Below are 27,500 nucleotides of genomic sequence, written 5' to 3' on the forward strand. Positions count from 1 at the left end.
AAATACCTACAAAAAGTCTATTAATATTGTAAACGAAATTGATGGAATAAAGCATTTACAATGTGAACAAATTTTCATGGGATTTTGTTATACAATCCACAGAGATTTGAAAAGTGGTGTAAAATCAGTAAGATTTTACACAAAACCGATGACGTCATCATTTGGTGTGTACATTATTTTCGAAGCCACCCTATGGATGCTCAACGGTGCTAAAATGTTTAATGGAACTAACATTGAACATAGCTTTTTACTGAGAAGTGCACGCCTGTGGAATTCTCTTCCGTTTGCCTGTTTCCAACCTGGCTACAACTTGGATGTCTTCAAGTCTAACATAAACAAATTCCTGATTAATCGCCCCCTTAAGGAAGACACTTTATCAAATCTCCAATACCAACTATTACTACGATATTATCCCATTGTTTATTGAACACAAAATAACCCTTCTCCCCGAGTGGCTTCCAGGCCTTGATAAGTGGTGACCCCATGTAAAAAAACAAAAAAAAAACAAAAAAAAACATTGTCTTGCTATCGGATTTTTATATTTAATGTTTATATTATATGGAGTTAGAAAAATTATTAATTTAAAATATCTATGTATTTATTAATCAGCTGGGCGTTAGCAGTATCAGAATTTTTGTAGGAATTTTTGACACCCCTAACACGAAACTGCGAATACAATATAAAAATCTCGTAATTTCTCTGTTAAAAGTGGGTTATTTATTTTCTTTATGGATTATACTTCCAAAATAAACTATTACAGTTGTTTTAAAAGTAATAGAAATATTTTTTTTTTTAAAGCAGTAATGAATTTTCCGAATTCAATATTTTTCAATTTTTAAACTTTAAAAATCTATCAAAATTTTTCTATTGATTCTATTTTTACGATATTTTCAGGGTCAATGTGAAATTTTATGTTCTTTCCAATAAACCGAATATAATATTTTAGACAAACGTTTTTTTTTAAATTCACGCCCCCCCCCCCCAAGTGTCACCCATTTTCAACTTTCTCTTAAAAAGTAAATAATTAATTTATGTCGGGGAGTTTTATATATCACAAATTGAAGAGAAAAGGTCAATAAATAATATATTCAAATTTAAAACAAAAAAAAAAATCCCTTTTTTAGAAATTTACCTGTAAAGTCCGAAGTTTAAAACCTTATTTTATAAGAACACATTGTTTTTTTTTTGTCTTTTTTTTTTTTTTTAATGAAACCTTGGTCCTTGCTCCTTTAATTGAAAAAAAGATTAGGGCTTGAATTACATTTTTCGAGGAGTTATAAGCTTGGAAAGACAGGGGGTCGAATAATTCACTATTTTCACGAAATTTCTGACACTGCTAGCTGGGCGTATACTTTTCACTACACAATAAATAAATGCATTCAAACGGTTAACAGATTAACATTTTCAAGTTCTGTCACCTGCTGTTTACAAACATTCTGCCCACAGCTATCACCTGCAAAATGAAACATATTTTAATAGTTTTTCTTTTTTTTTAACAATTGTATTGAAATTAACTTATTTATTGCGGACTATTATCCTCATTTTTTTTTTTTTTTTAGTTGTTATTTCATGACCTTTCGGCCAACTATTCCTCTGGCCTTCATCAGGTGGTAACCGCAACAGGACGCGAACTCCAAATCTCTTAACTACATCCTCAGCAATTACTGCCTTCCATAGTTGTCGTCTCACCACGTTTTTGGCCAAGTAAGCCTCTATGAAGGCCAATCAAATTACATTCTTACAGACGGTGTACCCTCAAATGTGTCTCAGTATTTTCCTTATATTCTGGTTTATCTAAACTGCACGAGGGACATTTATTTGTTACGTATTTGAATTTTGACCACTTTTTCGAATCTCTGTGGATTATAAAACTTTTCCAGTTAAGTAGAAGAGTAATTTATTTTGCCTCTGATAATATTTATTGTTTTCTGTAATTTTTGGATATGTTACTATTTGCGACATGGCAGTTACGTACGTAGCATCAGTACTTGTACAGTTTAATCAAGACATTAAAAAATGAAAATATCGGAAAAAAGGTTATATTGTACGTATTCGTTATGGAATCAAGTAGTTTTTTTTTTTTACAGCGAAAAGCAATTTGTTATGATACCGAGCAAAAGGTTCGATTTTTAGGAAGAACAGCTTAGTATTAAAGATGGGGAGGGAGTGTCGGCACTTTAACTGGAGTTATCTCCCCGTGGCGTGTTCAACAAATTTCACAATGGCTGACTTCAACGCGCTCTCATAAAAACGTGTTTTTCTGCTGTAAAATAAAAACTACTTGATCAAATTAAATGAAATTTTTTTTTCTGAGATCTTCAGTCCAAAACAGATACGTACAATATAACCGTTTCTCGATATTTTCATTTTTTAACGTCTTTTTATTTATTTTTTTTTATATGGGGGTTACCACTTATCAAGGCCCGAAGGCCACTTAGGGATAAGGGTTATTGCGTGTACAGTAATCAATGAGATAGTATTGTAGTAATCATTAGTATTGGGGGTTTTGATGGAGTGTCTTACTTAAGGAGGCGGTTTGTCAGAAGTTTGTTTGTTGGATTTGAAGACGTCCAAGTTGTAGTCAGGTGGGAAACAGGCAAGCAGCAGAGAGTTCCACTGGCGTGCAGTTCTAAGAAAGAAGCTTTGCTCATGGAATCTACGTTTGGATTTAGGCACAGATAAAAAGTGGTAGTAGTTTCAGTCAGACGGATGTTTCTCGTGAAAGATTGGTGAGGGGGGACTAGAGATTGGAGCTCAGACGAGCACCTGCTATGGAAATAACGATAAAACAAAGACAGGCTCACAACATCTCTTCTGTGGAAGAGAGGTTGCAGGGAAGAGAAAAGGGCATCCCCCACTAAGCCACGAAGTCTATTTTGTACTCTGTCAAGGCAGGATAGGCTGTTTTTAGCAGCTCCTGCCCAGATGTGGCAGCAGTACTCCATCCTTGGACGTACTTGGCTTTTATACAGATAGAGAATTGCATTAGTAGTGAGATATCTTCTGGAGCGGTAGAAGGATCCCACCATTTTCCCAGCGTCCCTGGTAACAGATTTGATGTACGTGTTCCATTTCAGATCAGGAGTAAAGGTCGACCCCAGAAGCTTGTCAAAACATGAAACCTCCCCAAGACGAGAGCCATCCATTTCAATTGATGCCAGGGGATCAGAGCGTTGATGATGTAAAGATAGGAGCTTGGTTTTGGATGCATTAAAAGTGACCAGCCACCTCTTCCCCCATTGATCACGCGCTCAAGATCAGAGGAGAGAATTAGAGAGAACTTTGTCATTTACAGCCTTTGATGTGTTGCCATAGATGGTCGTGTCATCAGCATAGATGTCAACGAATGATTTAAGTATGTGTTTTGGGAGATCATTGATGTAGATCAGGAAGAGAGTTGGGCCCAGAATGGACCCCTGGGGGACTCCAGCATTAATACTGTGGGCCTCTGATTTCTGCACCTATCAGAGAGAAATGATTTAATGACTGAGAAAACATTTTCAGTAATACCGTAGCTGGAAATCTTGTGAAGTAGGCCCTTGTCTTGATTAAATTGTACAAGTACCGAAGCATCTATTTGTACATTTGTTTTTTTTTTTTTTTTTTTTTTTTTTTACATCATTTTTTTTCTTTGATATGTTAAAAATTTCTACAAAAGTTTTTTTGAATAATGAATGGAAAAAGCGGATCTACCAAAAGAATTTTAATATTTCGTCTTTGATATTAAAAAGACTTCCTTGGAATTTTTTCTTTTTAAATTATTTTACAAAAAAAAAAAAAAAATGACATGAAAGATAGAGGAGGAGACGGAGGAGATAGAAAACAGAAGATGCTCTGTGATTTTGAAAATTACACGAGATCTCTCCCCAGCATTTTCTCCTCCGTCTTCTGTCTTTTATCTTTCTCCCTTTTCTTGTATTCTCATCAGGTCGATGCCAATTTTTTTTTTTGGGGGGGGGGGTAATATTTAAAGAGGTACTTATGCAGAGAAGGCACCGTGCTGAAATAACAACGCTATTATTTAGAAACCAATTCTTAACAAGGGAAGGGGAGGGTGTTTTGTAACTATTCTGTACTTTCATCTAACAATCTCATAAACAAAAGATACCATAAAAATTGACATTAAACTTGAAAATACTATTAAAAAAAAAGAAAGAAAAAAAAAAGCCCGGTACCTTCTCTGCATAAGCACTTTTAAACAAAATATGAAATAATCATTTAAAATATTAAAATACAATTCAGACGAGTATCGTCATCATTATTACTTTTACTTTTATTTTCACGATTCAAAGATGAAAATATGGTGTTTAGAATTACTTATATATATCTATATATATATATATATATATATATATATATCTATATATATATATATATATATATATATATATATATATCTATATATAAAAGTGAAAGTGTCTGTGTGTGTGTGTGACTCTCTGTGTACATTTCCCTACGCAATAACTCTGTCAATTTTCAGTCTACAGACTCGAAATTTGATATACAGGGTATGGAAATTTGGAAAAATCTTTGTAATCCGTTTTCTACCAAAAATTTGGCTATTAAGGGGTCAAAGTTCAGCGATTTGACCTTTGAGAACTCTACCAAACTCCTCCGCCAATTTTGGGTCTAAACACTTGAAATTTTAGATATAGGTTCCTTGGACATGGATCTAACTTAATAACTTGATTTGGGTCCACGCACTTGAAATTTTAGATATAGGTTCCTTGGACATGGATCTAACTTAATAACTTGATTTGAGCCCAAAACAATAAATGTAAAGGGGTCATAATAGGGGTCAAAGTTTAAAAAAATTTGACCTCTGCAGTCTCTACCAAATTACTCAGACAATTTCTAGTGTAAATATTTGAAATTTTACATAAAGGGCGTTCAGAGATAGGGCAAGCGTTTGGTTCGAAAATTTGAGTTACCAATATATAAATGTATGTTTGCATGTTTGCCTAAAACTTTCGACAGAAGCGACGGATTTTCAAAAGATCAGTATCGTTTTGAAGCTGGACCCTTCAGACGACAAATACCGAAAAAATTGGCTAAAAACATTAATTTCTTCACCCTCAACTGGACACTTTTCTATAGGGAGGGGTCGCTTTTTTCACTGATATTTTCGAAAGTCATCCCCTCTTTTCGATTGTCTAGCCTTAATTTGAACCTACGTCACTTCCAGTTTGGCGGTGGTCGTAACAGCAAAAACGTCAGGTTTTTTCCACATTGTTTTCCTCCTTCGCGGTATGGGTCCGAGGCTGCCTTCCTACAACCACTTTGTTTTTTATTTTATTTTGCTCAACACAAACCTCCAAACACCCGGGCAACGCCGGGCACCCATGCTAGTATATATATATATATATATATATATATATATATATATATATATATATATATATATATATATATACGTATCTGGGGGACCTGTACAAGAGTGGCCACCCCCTAAAAATACGTGTTTTACACCTTTTTTTTTTTTTTTAATTTTTTTTTTTTGACGATTATCATTATTAATGACTTTTAAAAGATGGTGGGTTCACTTTCTCGTTATAACGTTCTAGTCCATTGCTATCTGACTTTTAGCTCATTTCTTTACCACCGTGCCACGTCATCAGAACGTTATAACGAGAAACCCGAACCCCTTACTTAAAAGTTATTATTTTTTTTTTTCTGCTAGTATGATATTTCAGTCTAATCTATGATAATCGTCAGAAAAAAAAAAAAAAAAATAAATAAATAAAAAAAGGTGAAAAACATGCATTTTTAGGGAGTGGACACTTGTACATGTCAGCCAAAATCTTTATGATGCACGTACTCATAACAGAACGAAGATGTCATATTCCAAAAATCACGAAAATCGATCAAGTAATTTTTTTTTAAACTAAGAAAGTCTAAATTCACAATTTTTAGTGATTTTACTACTAAACTGATCATAAGGCTGATTTTGATCTCGACACTTCGAATTGAGTTATCACCCTTTATTTATTTCATTAGATTTCATCATGACCAACAAAAACATAACAACTCGATTAGTCATAGAGTTTTATTTTCTTAAATATTAAATATTAAATAAAAACTACTTGATCAATTTACATGATTTTTGGAATATGTCATATTCATTCTGTGACTGGTGTATTTTCTTTACTTTTAGCTGCCGTCCTAAGTGCAATTCTGAATATGCACCGAAAACATTAAGCAAAATAAAATAATCATTTTTGACTTACGACCATATTTCGTGCTCAATTAATGTCCCTATTTACAATGCCTCCCCACGAGACAGAGTTAGACACCAGGGTCGTTTTTTAACGTGGATAAAAGGAACAAAAATAAAAATTGTCTCAGTCGTGAAGGATTTCTCCTCCACTGACAGAGAACAAGAAATTGAAGTGCAGCATCTGAAGAACAGATACTACACTGTGATCTTGTCTCCGAAGGCCGAGTTAATGTCATCAAAATAATCAAATTCGGGGTTGTTTGACTATACACATAGACACGAAAAAGTTGTCAAAAAACAAACATGTTCTTATTATAAATTTTCCTAATGTCTGCCTGTCTGTGGGTATGTGTGTGTGTGTGACACGGTTTATCTCAGCCTACAGGCAACCCACCTAGGCAAGTAAGGTACCGAAATGAAGCTTATGATTCAGCGGATGTTTTAGTGATATTTATATCCATGTTTGGTGTATAGAAATGCAAAAAAAAAAAATAAATAAAAAATAAAAAAAATAACGATTTACTAAACAACGTTTTATTTACTGGATATTTTTCCGGTACAAGGACTCAAGTTTACCCAGCTGGGCAAACTTGGGTTCTTGTATAACAAATAAATGATATCAAAGGCAAGATAAGTTATTTTTCTACCAAACTGGATAAGTTCTTGGTGTTTTTATTTAATGTAATATGTTCATTAGGTTGGAAAAACATGCAGTGTTTATTGGTATATTTGAAAAAGACAAATGGCGGCTAGCTCGCTGTTGAATATGTTAAGTTTGGAAAAATGAGTTCAAACTAAAAAAAATCATACAAAATACTGTTAGAAACCCACCGTATATGGGTCAGCCTATGTTACGGTAACATATTGAGTGAGTAACAGTATTTTGTATAATGTGTTAGTTTGAACTCATTTTCCCAAACTTAACGTCTTCAACAGAGATCTCGCCGCCATTTGTCTTTTTTTAAATATACTGATAAACACTGCATGTTTTTTGAACTGATCAAACATTTTACATTAAATAAAAACACTAAAAAATTATCCAGTTAGGTAGAAAAGTAACGTACCTTACCTTTGATGACATTTGCTTGTTATATTTGTTGTATTTTAACAACTTGTTCAAATCTATATGTATAGCACAACAAACCCGAAAATTATCCTCGAATGGCCTTTTGGACTTGATAAGCAGTGATTTGATAAAAACAGCCACGTGCGGCTAGCAGAAAACACAATTTCCCTGAACAGAGTTTGTTTACAGGAACTTCTCAGCTGCGGAACACGTTACTGTGGACTACACCATGATCGTCTTCAAATCTAACGTCAATATATACCTGTGATAAACCTTCATTTGTTTCATCAGTTTCAGTTCCCAACCTGTGGGGAGGTTAGGGCAAGGACATTGCCAGGAAGGACCAAAGGGGGGGAGGGGGTCCAAATTTTTGTAGCAAAAAATTGATACTAGTGCACTTATTGATCCGCGCTGAAATGTCATTTAGAAAGCCATTCTTAACACGGGGAGGGGAGGATGTTTTGCACCTATTCTGTACTTTAACCTTACAGTTTAATAAAAACAGATATAAAACTTTAATTAAACTTGAAAATACTATTTAAAAAAATAGCGCAGATCAATAAGTGCTATAGCGGCGAATAATTTTACGGAATATAACGTGTCATTCGTTTCATTTCATTTTGGTTTCGTTTTGTTCGTTTTTTTTTTTTTTTATTGGTCCCCCGACCTATAAATTCACCCTTGTCCGTTCGTCCGTTCGTCTGTCCGCACTTTTCTCAAGAACTACGACTTGGAATTTTTTGAAATTTTGCACAAACATTAAACATGATATGAATAAAAAAGTAACAGAACGGATTTTCTGGAAAAACTCCAGTTGCCCCCCCCCCTCCCCCCAGGGGTGCCTTTCGAGTTAAAATGACTAAAATTGACACTTTTGTGCTTATTAAAAAAATTTGATGCCTTGGATTTTTATAAAACTTTCTGAAAAGTTGTAACTAACTGATTTCTATATAATTTTTTTTTTCTATACTTTGCGATAACTCTTGGGTGTACCCCAGGGGCTTTTTAAGGGTTAATAAAAACACTCTATTTCTGGGACTATTGTACCATATTTGAGAAACAGCAAGCTAACGATCACAGCCCAACAAATAGATAATGATAGAGACATATTTCTTCCATCTATAGTATAAATCTCACCTGTCTGTTTAAATGTATGTATGTATGTATCTTTGTATGTCTGCCTAAAACTTTTGACAGAAGCGACAATTTGAAGATCAACCCTTTGGATGACAAATATCGAAAAATTGGCTGTAAACATTAATTCCTTCACCTTCAACTGAGCACTTTTCTACAGGGAGGGGTCGCTTTTTTCGCTGATATTTGCGAAAGTCATCCCCTCTTTTTGATTGACTAGCCTTAATTTAAACCATCGCCACTTCTGGTTTGGCAATGGACGCAACAGCAAAGACATCAGATTTTTTTTCACATTCTTTTCCTTCTTCGTGGTACGGGTTCGAGCCTGCCTGCCTGCCTACTGCCACTTTTTTTTTTGCTCAATACACACCTTCAGACACCTGGGCAACGCCGGGCATCTTGGCTAGTAAATAGATAAGAGATTATATAGGAATAGTAAAGACCTCCCCCTCATTCAAAGAACACTCACAAGATTTCATTACATACGGAGGATGAGACATGGCGACAATGATGCTGAAAATTCTAATTACGCATAGATGATTCCCATTCATATTTGAAAGAAGGATACCATTAACATTATTGAGGAGGGAGACGTGAAATACACTTCTTTTAAACATAGAGGGGAGATACATTACTTTTGATGGTGGCGACAGTTACCACTTTGGAAAGGGTATTCTTTTACAAATGACAAATCACAAAGAGCACATTACCTTTCGGTGGATGAAATAGCAACGAAGACAAAAGGTTTACAAAATACATGATAATATTTATTCTCCCAGCTGGATGATTGATAAGGAATTCAATTGCCTTTCAGAGTTACATTTTCTTGTTTCCCTTTCTGGTCACTGCCAAAAGGTTTTCAGCTATCTCCACTGCTGTCTCTCCACTCTGAACTAACTCTCAAACTTACCCTGACTGAACTGACTCTCTGAATATATTGTAAATTACCTTTCTTTGTGATGTCAAAACGTGCTTCAGCCATGTAAGAGTCCTCACGTAGATTCTATATATTACACGTCTCCAACACAAAGAAAGTTCCTAAATTGAATTGTTCATTCTCCTAACTCTAACATAATTAATATATTTAGTTACTTCTCAACACAATGGGCAATCGCTTCACATTCCTAAAATCATATCTAAATAGCAATATGTATTCACTTTTAACTTTTTATTACTGGGTTCAATTCTAGCTTTTTCCTTTAATAAATACTAGCGGGGGTACCCGGCGTTGCCCGAGTGTTTGTTTCCGGGACGGGGGGGGGAGTTTTAAAAAATGTTATGGTAGGTAAGTAGGAAGGATCAAACCCGGAGTCATGAGTAAAAGTAGGAAAATAAAGTGTGAAAAAAACAAAAAAAAAACAAACATCTGCAACGTTAACAGTTCGGCCACCAAGAAAAGTCCATTCCAGTTGTTTAGGAAAGAAAAAAAAAAAAAACGACTACGGTAGGTCGGCGCGAACGTGAAAATATAATGTGAATTGTCCAGCACGCTAACCACTACGCCACAGAGCACTGCAGCTTAGTTTAGTGATTTTAAATAACTTCACATGAAAGAACTACAAAGCCAAACCGGTGTTCTCTTCTCAACTGTTCCTTGTGAACGATCCCCAAACGGTGTTAAGTGGTGGCAGGGGGAGGAGGAATTTATAAGAGAGAAAATATTTTACCACTTCCATTGATCTTAACCGATTTTGGCCGTGACTTCTCAGCAGAAAAAGTATAGAAATCTAAGATTATCGAGGAATTTGAGAAATAATAAGCCTATAACACACCTCAGATATTGTTCTGCCGTTTGTGCATATTATATTTGCATGAAATATCTTGATTTTTAATCCTATTAAGGTCAAAATCCGACGGGAAAAAATTAGTTAATTTTATTTATATAGAGATTATTTTCAAACTTCTTTACTTTGTTTATATAATTACTGGGATCTGCCCCCTTCTGTATATAACAGTAATTTCCTTCTCATTTTTCAAAAAAAAATGTACGAATCTTTAAATGCCAGTACATTTTTTCCTTATGCTTTATCTATACATGAACAACTCTTTAAATCCTTTTAACCCCCTTGGCTAAAAAAGATCAAACACCATCATAAAAACTTTTTAGTCATCCCTTTTCTAACTAACTCCCCAATTGTTTATATTTTATTTGATCTTTGTTATATTGTCTGGGCTAATTATTTCATTACAAACACACCAATCAATTAACTCAAATTTAATAATTTTTCATAATTCTTGGATATGTTACTAATTCCGACAATCATTTTTCAAAATTTGAACCCACATAATCGCCCCCGCCCCTTACTAAAATAATGACTTTGATATATTGTCTGGGCTGATTATTTCATTACAAACGCACCAATCAATTAACTCACATTTAATCATTTTTCATAATTTTTGGATATGTTACTAATTCCGACAATCATTTTTCATAATTTGAACCCACATTATCGCCTACCCCCTCACTAAAACAATGACTTTGATATATTGTATCGTTATTTTTCAACACAATGAACAACGCTGCACATTCCTAAAATCATATCAAAATAACAATATGTATTCACTTTTAACTTTTTATTATTGAGTTCAATTCTCGCCTTTTCCTTTTAAAGAATATTATCTTCAAACTTATCTACATTGTTCCCTTCCATGTCACACACTGTTTAATGTTACACACGTAGACCCAAAACATTGTAGCTGATTAGAGTTAAAAAAAAAAAATCCCAGTCAAGAAGATATCTGGCCTACTTTTCTTGCATGATAGAGATCGCATTTTGATTGTCTGGGGATGTTTCTGAAAAAGGGAGAAGAATTGCTGTTTTCTGGGTTGGAATATATCCGTCTAACACCTATTGTTAGCAACTTTTTGTCTGGGAAGCTAAGTTTTATATTTTCAGCTCCCTTTTTTTTTTTTTAACACTTTTAAAAAATCTCTGTCGCTGCTGCGTCACGCTGGCACAAACCAACACTTTCTCACCGTCGACTTTCACATGTCCATCTTTGCCCGGCCTTCAACTTCTTCTCGACCACATGGTATATTTTTCTCTCTTTTTCTTGTGATACAAGCTTGCACACACTTGCTAACTTGCATACGCGCTTTAACGGCTGCTGCTGCTGCTAATATTTTTGCTAGCCAGCTATCCTTCGGCTGCTGCTGATATTTTTGCTAGCCAGCTATCCTTCGGCTGCTGCTAATATTTTGCTAGCCAGCTATCCTTCGGCTGCTGCTGACATTTTTACATGTGCTTTATTACACAGGTAACCAATATTTATTTAGACCCAGTCTGCCCTATTGCTCAAGTGGCAGAGTGTGGTTAAAACAATCTAATGTTAAATTTGACACACTTCTGCCAGAAAACTCACAGCTTCAAAATCTCGATGCTCTGCTATCAACAACTGAACTCCAAATCTTAACACTTGACCATCAAAACTATATGGGAAGCTACATTTTTTACTTGCAGCTCCTTTTTTTTTTACTCATGGTCAACACAAACAAGGCACATTACCACTTGGATGTAAGGAGCTACTATTTGGGACCATGTTTAGGAAAGATGAACAAGATGTTGGTTAACATTACATTTAAATTTCTGCATGTCAGTGCAGTCAGGGAAGCAAGTAGAAGGAAGAGAATGCGGTTAAAAATTTTTAAAATTTAACACACTGTTGCCAAAAACTCACAATTCTTAATCTTGACGCTCCGCTGTCAAAACTCAACTCCAAATATTAACACTTTTCCGTCAATACTCATCTGTAGCACACGACGCACTGCTGACAATCTAAATCCAAAAATCTAAATCCAAAATCAACCCTGTCTCTGAAAAATCAGCTTTTTATATCCAACCAGAAACGTCTCATTTGCATTTTATGTGACAATATCGCAAGAATATAAATATTAACTATTAAAAAAAAAATTTTTTTTTAATTTTTTGTCTACACGAAACTCTACAGACCATATACAAACAGGTTTGTATTAATTTTTAATCACAGAGAATTCCAAAGTCCAGCTGCCCGAGGGAAGAAACTATTAGAATTGTAGGCTTTCCGGCATTTAGGGACCTCAACAGTGAAAGGGTGGGATTTTCTTGTTAAGCAGGATTGTTGGGGGTATGTACGTCAAGGGGGCACAATGTGCTTTGAGTTCATCGGAGCACATTCCGTGAAAATACTTGCGCTTTTATTAAAAATAATAAAAATCAATTTTTTTTTTATTTGGCCATCCTAATTTTTCGATAATTATGTGTGATTTTATGATCTTGTCAATCGGACTTAGGGTTATTTGTCAAATGTATTTTTGTAAACTCTGTTAACAAAATGTTTACAAACTAATGAAATTAAAAATTCAGCCATAATCTAAGTTAGGATGACTGTTTTTTTTGATAAACACCAATTGTCAATTTCTGATTCCAAAACCAGAAGCCATTACCAAGTAGACTTTTTCTCTTTAATTGACATCGCTTATTAATGATTATCTCCCTTGAATAAGAACTTTTTTTTTTTTTTTTTCCTTTTAAACGAACCATGATGAAGATACTCGTCTGCGCTCCCTATAAAAATTTCACAATCTTTAGAAAACCTTGAAAATAAACGGATTATCTTTTCCGAAAACATGCACAAAAAAAACAAAAAAAACAACAAAAAAAAACAAAAACAAAAAAAACAAAAACAAAAAAAAAACAAGCTGAATAAGAAAAATCTCTCAACCATGCAAAACATAAAACACAATAAACAACATAAAAAGCAGAAGAAACCGACGCGGAACGGTAAATTACAAGTCTTAGTTTATTTAATTAATATTCGTGGAATTGTCTTCCGTTTTCCTGCTTTCCGACTGACTACAATATGGTTGTCTTCAAGTCTAACGTAAATAAGTTCTTGATGAGCCGTTCCATATAAGTTATCAAATTTACCGAATTTTCATTACTAATGATTACTATATTGTCCAATTTCTACTGTACACTCTTTAACCCTTATCCTTAAGTGGCCTCTGGGCCTTGATAATGTGGTGATGCCTGTGTAAAAAAAAAATATTTACAATAAAATGGTTACCCGTTCTATACCCAAATCATTTATTTTTCACTTAAAATCGTGATTCACATCATTTTCCAATTCGGTTGACCCGTGCAATGTACCCCCCCCCACTCTCTTATATTTTTTCTTTTCATCTTTTTTCAGCAAATTATTATCGATTGGACATTAATCTATACATGTCACACTCATGTTAAGCAACGTTGAGCCTGGCCAGTACCAGATGGGTGACCATTTGGGAAGGCGGGGTGCTGCATATACCGCGAGGTAAAACACCAGGTTGAGAAACTGGTACGGTCTATCCTTCTCTCGAGGGTAGATGGGGCTCTCGTAAGCCATGGTAGGCACCCTGTCTGGTGATGGCTACACGATAAAAAATACCCTTGATAGCCCTGGCGGAGCATCAAGAATTCAGCTACCGACAAGATTTGAATTACATTACAAATTCATGTAGTGAGTTCAATCTCGGCTACAGCCGCGTTGGATGATGGATGGATATTAATCTACCAGAATATCAAAAACAAAAAAAAAAATTCAATATTTAAAGATTTCATTTTTTTATTTATTTGCATCATCATCATCATCATCATCATCATCTTCATGCTTGTTGTTTCACGATGTTTCGGCCAACTTGTTATCCACATCTTTGTTGTTGTTGTTTCATGATTTCACGACGTTTCAGCCAACTATTCCTCTGGCCTTCATCAGGTTGTTGGCCACGACGGGATAAGAATGGTGAGTCTTGTAACTGAATCCGCAGTAATTACTGCCTTCCATAGTTGTCGTCTCACCACGTTATTGGCCAACTAATTCTCTGGCCTGCTTTGGGTAGGATTGAAACCACTATCTTCAGAGAATGCTGACCTGGAACCATAGAGACTCAATGTCTCTATTCACTGCATCCTTCGGGGCCTATGGTGCAGTGGATAGAGACTTTGAGTCTCAGCAGTTCGAGGTGAGCATTGTCTGCCCTTCGGAGGTGTCAAAAGAGGAACTTGCCAGGATCTCTGGTACTCATTGGAAGTAGACTGCACTGAATAACAGCAAATACAGGACCATACAGCGAAGCTTCACCCCTAACCTTCTTCGCATGCCCGATCTGTGATCATACCCGTGACCGATTAAAATTGGCTAGTCAGAAAAAAGTTTGGTTTGCAAGCTTAAATGCTATTTGGGTCTGACTTTTAAATGATCTGCGAAAATAACTTTATGTTATGCTAGTGAGAGAGGGGGGGGGGGCTTAAATATGATATTTTAATTTCTCCAGATTTTGTATACATATTATCATATTCTTATAGTCGTGATTTCAAAAGTAAAAAAACCAAAAAAATAAAAAATATTTAGGTGCCATCAGCCAGAATCGAAACTGAAACTGTAGCATTCAAAGCTGGTGACGTTACCACTGTAACAACTGACACGCATACAAACTGATTAAAAATAAACTAAGATGAAGGTACAAAACATACGATTTTTTTTTCAATTTTAACCCCTTAAAAACTATTTTAACCGGCTAAAGACCCAGAAAAGAACGGCTTGTAAAAAATCAAATCATTTGAGGCACTGCTTTGCAACTTTTAGTTTCGGAGGAGATGGAATTTGAAAATGTCGAGACAGACAGAAAGACATATAGTCGTTTATGTATTAGATTTTTCATTGTTGCATCACTTCTGCCATTTTCTTTTCCTTTGATTAAATAACATCTATATGTCAATATCTTGGTTGCTTGTGATTATAAGCCAAGGTCGCAATGAGGACCGAATGTAACACAGGGCCCTGTCGGTGGGGCATTAGAATATGCCGACTGCCCCCCTGCAGAGGGTAAAAGTCCCTCAAACGGGGTCCTCTATATGACTTTAAACTATATCCAGTGGTGAGGCCCCAGCTTATGGGCTTTGGGGAGTGTGGAGCCACCCTTTAATTACCATTGCTCCCAGGTCCACTCTGACCCGGAGTGGTAGTACCTGTTAGGGTCCCAACTATGGGTTAAATAGAAACTGACTTGAAAACAACAAATATATTCTATTAAAATAATTTTTTTCTTCAAAATCTTTGGATTCGGCATTAAATAACCCAAAAAGGGTTGATATGCCGTAAAACAAAAACAACCAACCAACCGAATGTAACACAAGGTCAAAACTCGATGCAAAACAGTCACTCAAAAAAATAAATTGCTTACGTCATCAGAATTCTGGTGACACTAGTAAAGTGGTTAATGATACAGATTGGCAACCTGGTTGTTCCAAGTTCGAATCCATTTGGTTCCACAAAAATCACTTTCACTTAAGATGTTGGCAACCTCTACGCGTGAATATCCCGTAAATATCCGATATCTTTCTAGAAAGCATTCTGGCGAGAAAAATACTGAGGAAACCAATGCCAATAATAGAATCTTTGATTAGGGTTGGGTTGAAAAAAATATGCTGGTGCTACCAGATGAGGCTGTCTGATGATATTGGCTTCCCGAAACGAAATGCACCTAACATTGATGCTTTTTGTTTTTCTACTTCCTTTGGCAAAAACTCAATCATGTTCTGCAAAACCAAAAACAAAAAACAACAACCTACCTCTTCAGCCCTTTTTCTTCTCCCCATTTCCCCTTTCTCTTTCTATCCCCCCCCACACACACTTTCTGACTGGTTTCCTAACTTAAAATGTACCAAACATTTATACTGTAACCTTTTTCCCCTCTCCCATTGCAAAACTCATTCATGTTCTGCAAGGCAAGGAACAAAAACGATAAAATCCACTATAAAAGAACTAAACCAAACCAAACACAAAGAATTTGAAGAATAAAAACCTTCTACAAAATAAATGGATGCAACATGAATACTATTTCCAAAATAACTGGATTTGGCATTAGATAACCCGAAAAGCGTTGATTTGCCATAAACCAAAACAACCAAACCAAACTCTACAAATAAATATTTAAAGATACAAAGAACTTGAAGCATATAACTGGCTTCGGCATTAAATAACAAAAAGTGAACTGTTTAGAAAAAAAAAACATAATACTCGACTCGCATGCACGTCTCAGTATCTGTACGAAGTAAAATATGATATTTATGCGTATTTTATGACCGGGCAATGCCGGGGCAATATGCTAGTATTTAGATAAATATGGAATAATATATAAAAATGAGCGTCTCTAGTTAGAAATTTAATAGAACAACGTTCGTCTGACATTGTAATTCTGGAACCAATTTCTTGTTCTGGTTTAAAAAGCCACTTGCTCCAACATTCTAACTAATGGGGAGAACTTGAATGCCTACTAGACACTGTCCTCGAGTGTCTAAGGTCTCTCTGTACAGGGGTTTGTCAGAACAATCTGGCATGAGGATACTTTTTCCATAGAAGTAAACCCTGACCAAATATTCAAATTCACATAGTATTTGCTGCCCAAATAAGATCTCCTCACTATGGCTAACCCACATTAGCTTTTACGAGGAATGGTGCACCTTCTCTAAGTAATATTACCTTACGTAATAGCACGAAACTGGATACTCCACCAGACTAGATAAATTCTCCTGGAATCCAGTAAGACATGAGACCAACATGAAAGATATACCACAACATATAAAAATGGTTAATTGGGGAGAGGAAAATTATATTCTAAACTTCTTTACTAACTCAGTATTTCACTTTTCTTACATATGAATCCTTAATTTATAAAGCTCAATGTAATTACAGAGCATATAACAAATAAATGATAAAAGTCTATGTTCCAAATTTCATAATTTTGACTAAGAATAAATTGTAAGAAGGGCAACATTATGAAATTTGGAACATAGAATTTTATCATTTGTTTTATATATATATATATATGTATATATATATATATTAAGTAATGTGTTTTATAATTTAAAATTTTAAAAATTTAAAAATTTTTAAAATTTAAAAATCAAATTTTAATTAAATCAAAAATCAGTTTCATAAGAAGGAACAACAACAAAATCAATTATCTGTACGATCGTTTCGGAAATCACATTACTTAATATTGAATAAGCTCTAGGACATTTAACTATCGAGCTTATTATATATCTAAATTACAACGAGCACTTTCTATTTCCTGTATTTTAATTAAACTAGTAATTTCACTGTTACATTAAAATACACTCAGCTCTTTAGACTATTGTTCTAATCTCCTTTAAATTTATATGTATATATATATATATATATATATATATATATATATATATATATATATATATATATTTGAAATTCAAAATGGCGTAATGGGAATATATTATAAGGTATTTACAGCTTCTCTTCCAATTTTCGGATTTTAATCATGTCAAAACGACTTTATTTCCTTTTGATGGATAAATTGTTGCTATTTCTTCTGAGGAGTTAAGGGCAAAATAGATTCACTGGTTGATATAATAATTAAGTGATTGATTTTGTGCTACGAAACAGATACTGTCAAGAATTGTAAATGTCAACTGAATTAAAGGAATTAATTACAAGATGGTCAGCATCATGAACTTTAGAATATAGACTTTTGTCATTCATTCATTATATATATATATATATATATATATATATATATATATATATTATATAATATATATAATATATAATAATATATATTATATATATAATATATAATAATATATATTATATATATAATATATAATAATATATATTATATATATATAATATAAAATAATATATAATATATATTATATATATAATATATAATAATATATATTATATATATAATATATAATAATATATATTATATATATAATATATAATAATATATATTATATATATAATATAAAATAATATATATTATATATATATATATAATATATAATAATATATTATATATATATAATATAAAATAATATATATTATATATATATATAATATATAATAATATATTATATATATATAATATAATAATATATTATATATATATAATATATAATAATATATTATATATATATAATATAATAATATATATATATATATATATATATATATATATATATATATATATATATTCTATTCTTATATAAAAGTAACTGTGTGTGTGTGAATTCCTTCCTTATAGATTCCGAAACGGCTGAGACTATTTTTTGCAAATTTCACACAAAGGTAATTCATAATAATTTATATGTCCAGCAGTTATCTTAGATATGTTTTCTCAAGAAATAAATCCGATAAAAATTGGAAAAAATCGATCTTAAAAATAGTCATTCTTCTCTTATAGATAAAAAGAAGAATTTTAACGGGAATATTTTACGTCACACGGGCCGTGTGACGTAAAATATTTTCTGTAAAACTTCTTCCTTTTTATCTATAAGAGAAGAAAGACTATGTTTGACATAGTCAACCCCAAATATCAGCTGACGTGATATTGTAAACAAACACAGACAGAATTTGATGAACTACATTATTATTATTATTTTTTTTTTAAATTTTCTTTTACAAATTTGTCCACTAATTATTCCTCGTCATAATCAATAGAGGGTTCATTCTGTATATGTACACAATCTGCATAAATAAAAATATCATGTTTAATTTAAATCTCATGCTTTATTGTATGACCGGGCAATGCCGGGTGGTCAGCAAGGTCCTCAGGATTGGATGGAAGGATCGACGAACAAACGTAAGCGTTCTGAAGGAGGCCAAGATACCTACGATCACCACAACCATCATCCGACACCAACTGCGATAGACAGGCCATGTTATGCGCATGCCTGACAACCGCCTTCCAAAGCAAATGATCTACAGTCAGCAAAAAGAGGGAATGCAGTCCCAAGGAGGACAGAAAAAGAGATATAAGGACAACATAAAGACCCACCTGAGACAGTGTCACTTCGGCCTCACCAGCTGAGAGGATGCTGTTCTTCAGAAGGGCATGTGGAGCAGGATGGTCCATGAAGGCACGGTTCACTCAGAAAAGGACCTCCACAGAGCCGCAGAAAATCAGATGAAGCAGAGAAAGGAGAGATCTACTACCAACACAGCTCCTTCCGCCTCTTCCACTACCTAGACGACCACCCACACATGCCCCCACTGCAATAAAGTCTGCAGGTCAAGGATCGGTCTCCACAGCCATCTGAGGACCCACAAGTGACCAGACCTAATCTCACCGACGGGAGAACAATCATATTCCTCACGAGTGATTGCAGATGATGATGATGGATATATATATATATATATATATATATATATATATATATATATATATATATATATATATATATATATACTGCCCCCATGATTCCCGAAAGGATGAAACACTAGCATCTGTAGGTATTTAATAATTATTATTGCATAGTTTTCCTTAAAAGGGAAATGGATTCCATATTGTTCATTAAAAAAGTGTTTTTCTCAACGTCTGAAGAGAGGCCGTCCTTGTGAATATTTTCGAATGATATAAGGTTTGAAGTTGTCCAAACGGTCGCAAAACATTTGTAACGAACAATGCAAAATACAGTACTTGTTGCTATCAATCCAACCTTTGTTGTCTTGATTTTGTGAAAACAATATATATATAAGTGAGAATGTGTTTAAAAAATATATGATCATGTCGAAACAGGGGGTTGGAAGCATCATAGGAAAAAGTTTGGGAAACACTAGTCTAAAAAGTTGAAACGGGGAAGGGTGGAGCATGGGTCAGCTGCGAGTGATAAATAAAACCCCCCACCCTCATGAAAAAAAAAAAAAAGCAACAATGATAAAAAAAATGGGTGAGGGAACATGCAGTGCAAGCACAGCGGAAAGTCAACACGGGTGCTAAAGAAAGGTGTGTCACACGGGCCTTACTGCTCTGGTCACCAGCCATACGGAGGAATGGCCGCATCTACTAAGGCTTCATCATCTTGGGGTGGGGGCCCCTGAATAGTGGACGCCCTGCCCATGCCAATCTCATCAGAGGAAAAGAACGCAAAACAGAAAAGAAAACTTACAGGTGCCCACACCTTGATCAGTTTCGATAATAATCCGATGTTCCGAATTCATGTAAATCGTCAGGTAGTCGTTGCAGCTGTAAAATAAGGAAAGAAAAAATCCATGAAAAGATACGGTTAAGGGTTAGGGTTAGGGTTAATACACTAAGAAACATACACATCTTCCTCAGAATGTTTCTTGGGTAAATATAGCGATACACTACAACAGAACACCGACCACTCTAATTTGGTTTTTGAGGGGTAATCGAGGTCGCTGACAACGAATCTGATAATCAAACCTGTCAAAAATTTACCGTTTGCATGGTATTAACTCCTGAACCCAGGGACTATTTTCTGCCATTTTACAACTTCTGTTTACGCCATGCACATGCGCGCGGTACGATTAACGATGGCTGTTAAATGTGCCTTTGCATAGCAAACTGCCTTCTCACATGGCGTGCGAATCTTTTGTGGAACATTTAAAATTATATGAAAAAGAAAAGGACTCCAAGTGGGGTGGGGAGGGGATAATGTCGGAAAGACTTCTTTTTTTTTTTTTTCTCAGGGCATAAAATTTTCAAATTTTTTTTTTTTTAAATTAGAAGAAAGAAGTTGTTTTAAATAAAATTAAAAAAAAATAAATTATAGTACTTTTTTGGGGGGATTTTTTTTGGTCTTACGTATTTTTTAATGCATTTTAAACAAAGTTTTCATGAGTGGTTTACAAAAACATAAGCACTAAACATGTTTATTCTTTTCGTTCTTTTTTTTGGGGGGGGGAGGAATTCAATTATAGAAATTGTGTGGCTTAACAGGTGCTTCTGCAGTTTAATTAACCATTTTTCCGTAAGTAACGTGCCGACATTTACCGATTAGAATACCATTTAACATTTTTAGGAGATTTTACTGTTTTCTGTTTACATTTGGGGTGGAGACGGGGAGGCAGGGGTGTTGTTGGGGCGTTTATTGTATCAATATTGCTAGTAAAAGTAGGTATCCTGCCAATATAGATATGCGATATACACTATTTTCATGCCAAGTGTTCGTCTGAGCTCCAATCTATGGTCCCCCTTTGCCAAACTTTCATGAAAAACACTCGTCTAGCTGAAATATAGATATACAATATAGGTTATTTTCATGGCAAGTGCTCGTCTGAGCTCCAATCTATGGTTCCCCCCTTGCCAAACTTTCTTGAAAAACACTTGTCTAGTTGAAATATAGATATGGCGATATATGTTATTTTCATGGCAAGTGCTCGTCTGAGCTCCAATCTATGAAACCACTATCAATAATTTCCCCTACTCTTTATCTGTGTCTAAACATAAACATGGATTCCATGAGCAAAGTTTCTTTCTTAGAACTGTACGCCTTTTGTCTGCTTTCCAACTGACTATCGTTTGGCAAGAGATTCTGGTCTTTTGAGGACAAAGCAAATGTTCTTTCTTAGCACTGCACGCCTGTGGAACTTTGTTCCGTTTGTCTGCTTTCCAGCTGACTACAATATAGTCGTCTTCAAATCCAACAATAAACAAGTTCTTGATGAGCCGTTTCTGTTAAGTAATCCAATTTACCAAATTTCCACTAATAACGATTACTACGACATTGTCCCATTGACTATCATATACTCATTAATCCTTATCCTCGAGTGGCCTCTGAGTCTTGATAAAAGGTGACTCTTTTGTAAAAAAAAAATTAGTTCTTTTTGGAGCAGAACAAGATGGATGTATGAATATGTAATCTTAAAACTGCTCTAATGACTAAGTTTCTCTCTCTCTTTATAAATATTTAGGACCCTATATTAAGAACAATTAAGTTAGCTAGTTTGAATTTTGACAAGGGTCACACTGAGTGTATCATAATCCAAATCAGCACATATGAATCCAAAGCTAAATGCTATACCCAAGTAGCCTCAATCAGAACTAGATCCAAAGTTGTTTAAGCATTGTCTTAAGGAAAATTGCTTATCAAGGCCCAGAGGCCACTTGAGGATAAGAGTTAAAGAGTGTAGAGTAGTAAATTGGACAATATAGTAATCGTTAGTTATGGAAATTCGGTAAATTTGTTAACTTAAGTCGAACGGCTCATCAAAAACTTGTTTACATTGGACTTGAAGACAACTATATTGTAGTTAGCTGGAAAGCAGGCAAACAGAAGACAGTTCCGCAGGCGTGCAGTTCTAAGAAAGAAGCTTTATTGATGGAATCTACGTTTAGGTTTAGGCACAGATAAAGAGTGGGGAAAATTCTTGATAGTGTTTTCAGCTAGACGAGTGTTTTGCATGAAAATTCGGCGATGGGGGACTATAGATTAGAGCTCAGACGAGCACTTTCCATGAAAATAACGATAAAGCAGAGACAGACTCGCAACATCTCTTCTGTGAGAAAGAGGATGCAGTGAAAAGAAAAGGGCATCCTCCACTAGGCTATGAAGTCTATTTTGAACTTTATCAAGGCAGGATAAGTTCTTTCTAGCAGCTCTTGCTCAGATGTGCCACAAGTACTCTATCCTTGAATGTATCATTTGAAACCTGTTAACCAACAATGATTAAGCACAGCCGTGAGCTTTTCTCCAAGGTTTATGCATTTTTTATGCTAACTCGGATTTTCAAATGCCATTTTTGCTGAGCTTAGTTCACATTCTAGGCAGACAGCCCACAAATCATTTGAAAAAAAGTGACCCCATGCCTACAATGCATCCTGTTTATGCTAGTTGATGTTTTACGCTATTAAATTATACCTTCCACCCATTTTTTGGTCAAAATTTGGTTACTTACTCCGAATTATAAATGTCGATCAAGACTTGTTTCCTCTTGGATTTCGTCTGGAAAGTCAGGGTCAGTGTCTCCTGGTTGATTTTCTTGGTTCCATATGTTGATGGATCAAACGTCACATCCAGGTATGTCTCTCCGTTGAACTCACCACAAGGAACTGAAATGAACAAAAATAAATATGCCTTAAAAAAACAAAAAAAACTGCAAAAATTGCTGATTTTTATTTTTAGGTGATTATTTAAAAAGGTAAAAGATTTTTTAGTCGTTTGGGCGCAAACAAGTAATTTTAAAAAATAAATTGTAGCAAGTTCATTAATATATTATATACATATACATGTGTGTGTGTGTGTGTGTATACATATATATATGTACATACATATATACATGTATATATATGTACATACACACACACACATATATATATATATATATATATATATATATATATATATATATATATATATATATATAAAATGTATGTATATTTACTTAAATTTTACTATATGAATTTACTTACTTTTTTTTTCCCTTGAAATTGCAGATACCGGCCATCTTCTCCCCTTAAATAATTTTTATTTTTATTCTTATTTTATTTTATTTTATATTATATATTATATTTTATTTTTTATTATATTTTATTTATTTTTTTTATTTTATTTTATTTTTTATTTTATTTTTATTTATTTATTTTTTTATTTATTTATTCATTCTTTATTTTCTATTTATTTATTATATATTTATTTATTTTATTTTTATTTTCCTTTTAGTGTCGCTTAACAACTCTTGCTGACATTTTTTAAGTGATGACCTGTACATTTAAGTTGACCTATATTATTTTGCCCTATATATATTTTCGCGCCTTTAACATTTCCTGTCTGGGTCATTTTGACTTTTGTTTCCCTTTATTTTTTATTTTATATTTAACTTTATCATTTTTTTTTTCTCCTTTCTCTTCCCAGATCTTTTTTATTTATAGTTATGTCTCGGAAGTAGAGTGAAAAGCACATCTTATTTTTTTCCTTGTACACATTTTTGTGAATTATTCCATGGATTTCTGCCTTTGGATTATTATGGACCATCTTCTTCCAATTACGGGATTTCCTTGGATTTTACTTGTACAAATGGAAATTCTTTTAACTTTCTTGAAGTTTTACATTTGGATTTTACCGTCACTGGATTTTTTATCTTCCACCAGACTATCCATTCATGTGTAATCACCTTTTTCTTTACCATATTCCCTCTGCTTAACTTATTTTGTTTTCAAGTAAGATCTTTGACTTACTTGTTGTTTCATCAAATACTTCTGCATGCAAAATCCGATCCCGCATTTTGCTAATTCCTACCCTCTGATGAGAAGGAAAGTATTTCTTCGAAACTCCGCGGATTAAGGACTATCCACTTATCTAGTGTTTCCTTGTCAGATTAAATATGTTTTTAACTCATTTCAAAGTGTTTTTTAACATATTTTATTAACTGTTTGCTCATATATATATATATATATATATATATATATATATATAAGTTTAGTAGTTATATTTAAATTCTGAAAAAAAATAACATATAGACACATATATTCGAATTAAGAATTTATTGTTTGACAAAATAAAATATATAGAAGGGGTTATATTGATTTACAGAGGAAATGAAATGCGGTTAGCAAAATGTTCAGCTGTGAATAGACACTTATTTTGCTTATCAGCACAAATATTGAAAATAGTTTTTGGAGTCGTTGTTGATAATTATATGGAGATAATGGACTACCCAGGTTGTATCAAATTCCCTTTTCCTACAATTATCTCCATATAATTATCAACAACCACTCCAAAAACTATTTTCAATATTTGTGTTGAAAAGCAAAATAAGTGTCTATTCACAGCTGAACATTTTGCTAACCGCATTTCATTTCCTCTGGTGATATGAGCCTTTATTGAAAATCCATGGATTAAGGAAATCAACATAACCCCTTCTATATATTCCTTTGTCTTAATTCGAATGTATGTGTCTATATGTTTTTTTTTTCAGAATTTAAAATTGAACCACTAAACTTATATATTGCTCTATTCTTAAATATTGAGCTTCTCCTTTTTGGCTAGGATCGCCCTGAAAGTATTACTTCAAGTAATATTTATCAGGATGTTTCATCTGATTTCTAATGAGTATCTTACCTTGATTATATATATATATATATATATATATATATATATATATATATATATATATATATATATATATATATATAATCAATTCGAATGTATGTGTCTATATGCTGTTTTTTCAGAATTTAAATATAACCACTAAACTTATATATTGCTCTATTCTTAAATATTGAGCTTCTCTTTTTTGGCTAGGATCGCCCTGAAAGTATTACTTCAAGTAATATCTATCAGGATTTTTCATCTTATTTCTAATCAGTGTCTTACATCGATTATATATATATATATATATATATATATATATATATATATATATATATATATATATATATATATATATATATATATATATATAATGATTTAAAGGTTCTGATGTTTTTTTTTTAAAGTATGAAAACGATGTTATTTTTTATATTTAATATTTTATTTTTCATATTTCAAGCGATCTTCCACTCTTGGTCACAAAAAATATTGAAATGAAAATGAAAGACATTGAAAAATAACTGGAAATTTATATTATGGACAACGTTCATTCGTTCGAAAGGGCTCACGTGAATTATTTTTGCTGTTTGTGGAAGAAGAATGCTGTATTTTTTTTATTTAAAATTTTTTTTTACAACGTATTAGCGCTTAATTCAAACGACAAAAAAGAGACGCAATTGATTTCAATATGTATAATAAATGGTTGGAAATTCAAACAAATTTGATGAACGGTAAAAATAATATTATTAATAGTTATGATAATAATAATAATAATAATAAAAGTAATAGTTGAAAAAGAATATTAATAGATAAATATAGTAAAGTATTAATAATAATAGTGATAATTTTAAATAATGATAATAATAATAATAATAAACCTCCCCACGAGGGCAGAGTTAGAGACAATGTCGGTTTTTAATGTGGAGTAAATTCCGTTCACCCTTTTTACAATTTACAATATATGTGATTATAAAGGATTGAGCCTTCATTATCCAAAAGACTGTCACTTATAACGGACTATTACTTAGCACAAATATTCATTACGCCATGTTTCTTTGTGTAAGAATTTCCAAAACATGTTATACACACTTTTTAATTAATCTATTTTGTTGTATCTGGGCAAAGCTGGGTAGCCATGCTAGTTTTAAATTGAATAACGGACTGGAGCGTTCTCTTATAATGCTTACCCATGTTACACAGCCTCCCGGTATAACTCGTCTGACTACAGTCGCACGTAAAGTTTCCGTCACCCCATTCATTTTTACAAAAGCCGTCGTTGAGGCACGGACTAGGAATGCAGCCGTCTTTACAGTTGTTCTTCACAGCTGTCGGGAAAAAATGGGAAAGTAAGTAGAACCTGCTTATTCTGTTAACTTGAAGAAAAAAAATAGGGTTAATAGTGTAGAAGAGTTTAAGATGGAATTCAAAGAATTTAGAAAATGGTAAAAAAAAGTGGTTTTGTATATTGAAATTTAATTAATAAGTTTTTTTTTTTCTGAAGAATGATCAGAGTTATTTCCCTTGAAAGAAAGAAAAGAGAAACATAAAAAAAAGAGAGAAAAACAAAAGAACAATAAAAATATATAAAAAACAAAACAAAATAAAAAATGCATTTTAAATAAAAACATTATTACGTACTTACTTGTCAGGTCGAAATTAGTAAAAGTTTTTAAAAAAATTACGAAAAATGATCAAATGAAAAAATAAAAATGATCAAATAATGAAACTTTATCGGTTTCTTCTAATGCAGTCAATTCCACATTGTAACGTTACCCAATCAACATCCGCACCTATACGCATTCAGACATGAGCGATTCTGGGCGCTATGTAACATAGTACCCACATGATCCAACACGTTGTATGCAGTCTACGCCACAAAGAAGACCAAGAGAAAGACTAATTCAAACTCACTTTTCAAACAAAAAACATTTTGAATCTTCAACATGAAACGTTAACTCACATTTTTGATTCCGGCTTTTGTTTCTCAAATCGATAACATGATCGCCTATTTTTAATCCCCGTATGCAGCCTTTGAAGCGAGGTAAATGCGTCATTTGTGGTAGAACACCTCCCACGTAAAGGTAAACAAAGTCCTTTTGTGTTAGGGAGGGTCTTGGAGGGTTTACTGACACTGAAAACAAATCAAAATCAAAATTACACATTAGAATTTTTATGAATTTTAACATTTGCATTTAGAGAATTTGAGATCAAAATTAAGTTTTGAGCCAAACTCAAATTTTTGTAAGAAAATTTG

At 33.4% G+C, this 27,500-nt stretch overlaps 1 protein-coding gene across 1 annotated transcript in view; it reads right to left on the reverse strand.

The window, feature by feature from the left end:
* Nucleotides 1–27,500, reverse strand: part of LOC145261042 (axotactin-like) — a 482,064-nt gene that overhangs the window by 142,163 nt on the left and 312,401 nt on the right. Inside the window, exons 22-25 of the mRNA XM_080119191.1 lie at nucleotides 27,207–27,377; nucleotides 26,434–26,571; nucleotides 23,115–23,268; nucleotides 20,363–20,439 (exon numbers count right to left, since the gene is read on the reverse strand). Coding sequence (XP_079975317.1) covers nucleotides 20,363–20,439; nucleotides 23,115–23,268; nucleotides 26,434–26,571; nucleotides 27,207–27,377 — 540 coding nt within the window. The remainder of the gene's footprint in view (nucleotides 1–20,362; nucleotides 20,440–23,114; nucleotides 23,269–26,433; nucleotides 26,572–27,206; nucleotides 27,378–27,500) is intronic.

Source organism: Euprymna scolopes, chromosome 37 (assembly GCF_053919585.1).
Source record: "Euprymna scolopes isolate OS-2025 chromosome 37, ASM5391958v1, whole genome shotgun sequence".
NCBI lineage: Eukaryota > Metazoa > Mollusca > Cephalopoda > Sepiida > Sepiolidae > Euprymna > Euprymna scolopes.